Source organism: Protopterus annectens, chromosome 1.part0 (assembly GCF_019279795.1).
Source record: "Protopterus annectens isolate FY-2018-M chromosome 1.part0, PAN1.0, whole genome shotgun sequence".
NCBI classification, from domain to species: domain Eukaryota; kingdom Metazoa; phylum Chordata; order Ceratodontiformes; family Protopteridae; genus Protopterus; species Protopterus annectens.
The window spans coordinates 152,094,382-152,100,480 of NC_056725.1; the positions used below are offsets into that span (position 1 = coordinate 152,094,382).

Here is a 6,099-nt window from a genome sequence, read left to right on the forward strand (position 1 = left end):
GAGCTGCATCTGTCCATTAGTAGTATAGGGGGCAGTCCTGGAGTAAATGTTCTGTTACCTATCCATAGGTCTAAGTTTCATTTGAAAATGGACAGGCATGAACTTTGTTTTATGTGGATGGGAAGCCTGCTCCACGGCTGTGGTATCCTCTCCTAAATATACCTATCCATCAAAACCATTCTGTTAATGTTACAGAAGAGGTTTAGATCTCTAGACCAAGTATTTCTGATGCCATTTGACTTACTGATGTGCAGTAAATCCATCAGTAATGCATTGCAGGATGTCTTGTATGTCAGATAAAGGTCACCTCTTATCAATCTGTAGGATACCGAGTGTAGTGACAGGATTTTGAGCCTGTCCATGTAGGACATGTTGTTTAGGTCTTGTATCCTTTTAGTGAGGTATCTCTGTGAGCATTCTGGGACAATGAGATCCCTAGATCTAGACACAGTTCCTTTATTTATAAGCTCTGCAATATAGAAGGTCTTTCTTACAACAATAGACACATTTTGGTCAAAAGTTAGGTCACTCCCCACATAAGTTCCCAAATCCTGAGCAATTGTGTCAACTCTTATGGGTGTATTGTCCATGTGGTAGTCCCCTAGATTAGATGACTTCCCAAGGGATACAGCGATGCATTTTTTACCATTCAGTTTCAGACCATGATTCTGACACCAATTATTAGGCTAAGTCAGTCAGGGATACAATGACTGCTCCTAGTTTGCAGTCATCTGCAAATTTAGTCAGCTAGAGCCCTTTCTAGTACCTTTTACTTCAGAAAAGTAGATGCCAAACAGGAGAAGTCCCCGCACAGAACCCTGGGGATTCCACTGGTGACTGGACTCTTTGTGGAGGTAACTTCCCCTATTTTTATTATCTGCATCGTATCTGTGAGCAGGTTGGCAATCCAACAAATTACACAGGGGTTTATTCCTGGCTTATTTAGCTTTTCTACTATGCCTAAGTGGGGAAACATCAAAAGTTTTCACTAGGTCAAAGTAAAAAGTGTTTATCATTTTGCCTTCATCCATTGCTTTGGTGACCTTTTCAAAAAATCCAACATGTTGAGTAAGCATGACCTTCCCTTGATGAATCTAAACTGAGATGGATCCATTGTTTGGCGGTTCCCTATGTCCTGACTGATTAATTCCATGAGTCTTTCTATGGCTTTGGATTTGAGGATGGTCACACTTATGGATCTATAATTGCTTGGGTCTGTGGAAGGTCATCCCTTGTGCAGGGGAATGACTGTACTTGTTCTCCATTCACTTGGTACAAAACCTGTATGAAGGCTGAGATTAAACACTGTTGTCAGAGGTGTGGTTAAATCATGCTTCATGCTATTTAAGATGCATCCAGGTTTATTGTCAGGATGCACTGATGCAGTATTTTTAGCTTTTGATAGCACTTTTAGGACTTGGTCTTGTGTGATATCTGGAGATGAGACAGTTTCGGGTATATCTTAAGGGACAGGCAGAGGGGAGAGAGGGATAAAGATTGAACTATATTTATTGACCAGTAGTTTAGATATGTCATCAACCTCAGTGTAGATTGCTACATTGACCTTCTGAGATTACAAACATAACTAAAAATGCCTTGTGATTGTCTTTGGCTTGGTTCGTTATGTTAACCTCATATTTGGCTTTGGTGGATTTTATTAAGCTCCTGAGTTTTTTGTTTATTTCAGTGACAAGGGCTCTAACATTCTTTTTACTTTTGGTGAAAATTATTTTCAATTTAATGTAAAACGTGTTTGTATTATGGTTCCAACATGTAGGCTTGCTTTTGGGGTTTGCTCTGCACTTGTTCCTACGTGGCACTGCAGCTGTTTACATGCTTGTATAGTGTGGTATACATTTCTGTGTATTCAGTGGAGTTAACTGGGTTTGGTGGGCATGTGAAGCTTGCCAGTGTATCACTAGGAGTAGGTAATTTGTCATAAAGAAATTTCTAAAGGTACCTTTGGTGGAAGGGATCTCTGGTTTCAGTTTTATTTCGAAGGAGACTGCTTTATGGTCAGAACTAACAAGTGATGAAGATACGCAACAGATGGTGCAAGATGCTCCCATATTACTAAGGGCAGGATCTAAGATGTTATTCCCCCTAGTGGGTACTCTGACTAATTGTTTCCGGGCATTTGTATTGACAATGTCCAGGAATCTCTGTGTTTGTGCTCTAGTGGTGATATAATTTCCCAGTCTGTGGTTGGATTGTTTAGATCATCTAGGAAAATTGTACTGGGTTTAATACTGAGCGATTCTAGTTCCTATAGATAGGGGTTGTAACTTTCTTTTATTTAACATTTGTTTACTGGGAAAGTCTGACTTGGAACAAACCCAATTTTCAGCAGAGGCCCGGGAAGAAACACTCTAGATGCATGTCTTTGCAACATTGAAGGAAACCAGAGGAAACCCACACGAATGCAGGGAGGACATGCAGACTCTGCACAGAAGGCACCACAGCTGAAAATCAAACCAGAGAACCTCTTGCTGTGAGGCAACAATGCTACTGCTGCACCACTGCACCATCCAAGGCATAGGGGGAGTTCTATAAGTAGATAATATATGGTATGAAACATTTCTGATTGTTATGGTGATGCTCTAGTGCATCATGCAGCTTTACCAGACTTGATGTGAGTCTTTTTGGGATGGAGATTGGTACACCTCCACCTTTATTCCACTCCTGTGCAGTAGCTAGTTTAAATGTGTGGAAGACATTATAGCCTTGCACAGTGGGAGTGCTCTCTGCTGTTTTATACCATGTCTCACTCATTACACTGACGTAAATATCTTCTAGGGTGAGAAGGGCTTGTAGCAAGTAAAATTTCTTGTTCAGGCTCTGAGCATTGATCAGTAGCACCTTCAAATTTTCTTTTACTTGTTTCATTATTTTGGTAGGTTTATCAAGTTGTCATATGCCTAAAAAAGGCACTATGGGGGCGGACAATGTCTTTGCCAATAATCAAAACCCTAGAGGGGACAGATGCAGGCCATCCCTGGCAAAGCAATATGGTCTGTCGATCATATCCTCCCAGGCTAACAAATATTGGACCTCATTTGAATGACCCCAAAAACTAAGCCAGTTATTGAAGTCAATTATTTTTTGCTCATATCCCGGGGTCATCCTTGGAGAAAGGTGAAATGCTGCTCAATCCTAGGTTTATACATGCCTTGGATGCATAGTCTGAGAGCTCCATCATGGCTCTCTTCATATAGCCCAGGGAGATATACCTCATTTAGTATAACAGACTCATATTGGTACTTGTTCAAGGACTGAAGTGCAAGCATGATCTGATGGATCCTGGTACCAGCCAAACAATTAACTGTCACTCTTTCCTTGCTCATCCTGGTAAGAGACACTTCTTTATGTGTTACAATGGTGTCATCTCTTATAACAAGAATGATTGGTTGCATTGATGTCTGCTTTATGGGCTCAGCATCTGTAACTTTGGCTCTCCTTGCGCTATGCGAGTAAGTAGGTTTAATATGCTGAGCATGCTTAGTACCTGCGTGAGGTTTAGGCAAGTTACATTTTTAGAACCTTAGCATATGATGGATTGTGTAATGAGATGGCCTTGGAGAGGTCTGATGTGTGGTACGCTGCTGACTGTTTTGGGGTCTCAGTTTACTATATGTGAGAATTTTGCCTCCAGGGATATTATATACAGAGAGAGAGACTGAGAGAAAGAAAGAGAGAGAGATATCTTATACATTGTGTTATGCTGTTTGAGTAATAGATGATTGTCAAACAGCATGAGACAATTCTTACACTGTCTCAAGATACCCATCTCAGTCAGGCTGGCTAGAAAAGGTGTAGGGAAGTGCTGGTCCGTGAGACTGAAAGAATGACTCTGGGGCAGGGGTAACTATAACTGCTTGGATTTTGGTTTTAGAATGATATTTGGGTGGACTTGGTACACAGTATTTAAATTACAATACAAAATGTCAAGCCTGAAAACCTTCTGCCACCAGCAAGAACCAGTAAACTAATTGCAGTAAAAACATTCACTAAAGTGATACTAAAATCAGTGCAAGCATTATCAGTACACTCAATATTAAGCAATTTTGTCAAAGGTCTTTTAGTCTGGTGAGTAGTTTAAGGAGATATTTTGCAAAATGATACCTATGTCTTCATTGTCAACAGCCAGTAATTGGGGAGAGGAATGGAATTATGTTGTCAAATTATCATACGGGAGAGGAAAAAGTAGATTACACTGGGTTTAAGAACACAACTACAACATGGCAGGTGGGTGAGAAAAACAATTAGACCCTTAGCCCTGAGCTGAATGACCTGGAACTGACCCAATGCAAAGGCAAAGTCCTGAACTAGCCTGACATACTCTCAGTACACAAGAATAAAACCAAGGTTAATAACAACAGTTAGACCACTTTAAACATTAAAAGATGCAGTGCAACTATGTACTGAAATGGCTAATATAGACTTTAAGACCTTAGCTAAAGCAGATAAAAGACTGTTAAAATGAATTTAAAACCAGAAGAAGAAATGAAAACACTTACCTGTCTTTCTTAGCTTGTAGAACTATTACGATGCAACAGTAAATTACAAAAATCACAGCAAACAACAACTTTGGAATTCACAGACCCTTAGCTCTGAGCTGACTGGCCTAGAACTGCCCCAGTGCAGTGACAAGTCCTGAACAAAAAGCATTAATATTTTATACTGTCTGAGGAGTATACCATAAACGAATATGCACTTAGGCTTTTAACTTTTATTTAGTGGTGAAGAACATTACCTTTTCCCAGCTGCACAGTGGGTTTTTCAGAGCCACACTGACCACAAAGTTTTCTACTTCATAATTTCTGACGGTTGACAGGCATATTATGCAGCAACATGCCCTAAACTGTGATAATGCACTTATAAAATGTCATTTTTAATTTAACATAAAAGGAGATTTATACTTTGGCAGCGTAAAAGTTATATGAACAAGGAAACATGCCTCTGCAGTGACCATTGATTTCTTGGATGCTACCATATTGGTTAGAATTGGAACTTGTGACAAGTTGTTGTTATAAGCATGTGTCCAAACCTGCTATGCAAGCATGAGACTCTTCCATTTTCTGTCAAAGCACAAACGTGGTCGGATTACAGACACCCAGTGTGAATTTTAGTAACATAGCTTCTGCATGTGGATGCCATTTCTGGAGTCTTTTCAAGCTACAACACAACCTGATAACCTGGAAATGTAAAGGAATACAGGTGTTGTTTCATTTCCTATTATGCTTTAACAGATGATCATGCTCTTTGGAAGAGGCCATTCATGACAGAAATCTAGACAACAGCAGTTAATAAATTCAATGTACAGATGCTTCAAAGTAGTACAATGAAAGAATCACTGTTCAACTGTACTTTCAGAATGAGTGCTGCTATATTATATATAAACATATACATATGTGCATAGACACACGTCACACTCACACACACACACACACACACACACACACACACACCACATACGTGTACACACACACACAGACACACACACAGACACACACACACAAATGCACAACACACGCATGCATATTTTATTTTCAATTACCTCCTCCTTCATTGACTTCAGTGCTGTCCTGTAAATCTTCATCAACCCATGGCCGAGAGTGGGAATTGACTTTGGTGTCTTTCTTCACTATTTTATCTCCTTTCTTAGCGTTCATAATGATGACCACAATTAAAATGCACACTACAGCAAGAAACACTGGAGTTAAAGAGGAAATAAGTGCCATATTGTTGAAATCCACTGCAGTAAAAATGCAGCATTAAAAATAAAAGTTTCTGTCAGAGGGAAAAAGTACTGTGAAGTTTGTCTATAACAGTGAGAGCTAGGGCTGGACTTTCATCTCCAGTGAGCCAGCAGGGCTAGGTTTTACAGTATTAACACTATCCAGTCTGCAATTTACTAGCAAACATTACAGATTTAAAGAGACACCACAGTTTAACTGACTGGACATTTCAGCTAAGTTATCATTATGTGGTCAGCATATCTTCATTTGTTCTATAGGTTATAAAAGTTTGATAATGTTTAACACAAGCAACTCAGTTTTGTGTATGTCTGTATACATTATACTGCTACATGTAATTTGC

At 39.6% G+C, this 6,099-nt stretch overlaps 1 protein-coding gene across 1 annotated transcript in view; it reads right to left on the bottom strand.

The window, feature by feature from the left end:
- Positions 1-5,855, bottom strand: part of IYD (iodotyrosine deiodinase) — a 195,096-nt gene extending 189,241 nt beyond the window's left edge. The window contains exon 1 of the mRNA XM_044053804.1: positions 5,558-5,855. Within this exon, the coding sequence (XP_043909739.1) occupies positions 5,558-5,741 (184 nt within the window). The 5' untranslated portion in view covers positions 5,742-5,855. The remainder of the gene's footprint in view (positions 1-5,557) is intronic.
- Between the last annotated feature and the right edge of the window lie 244 nt (positions 5,856-6,099).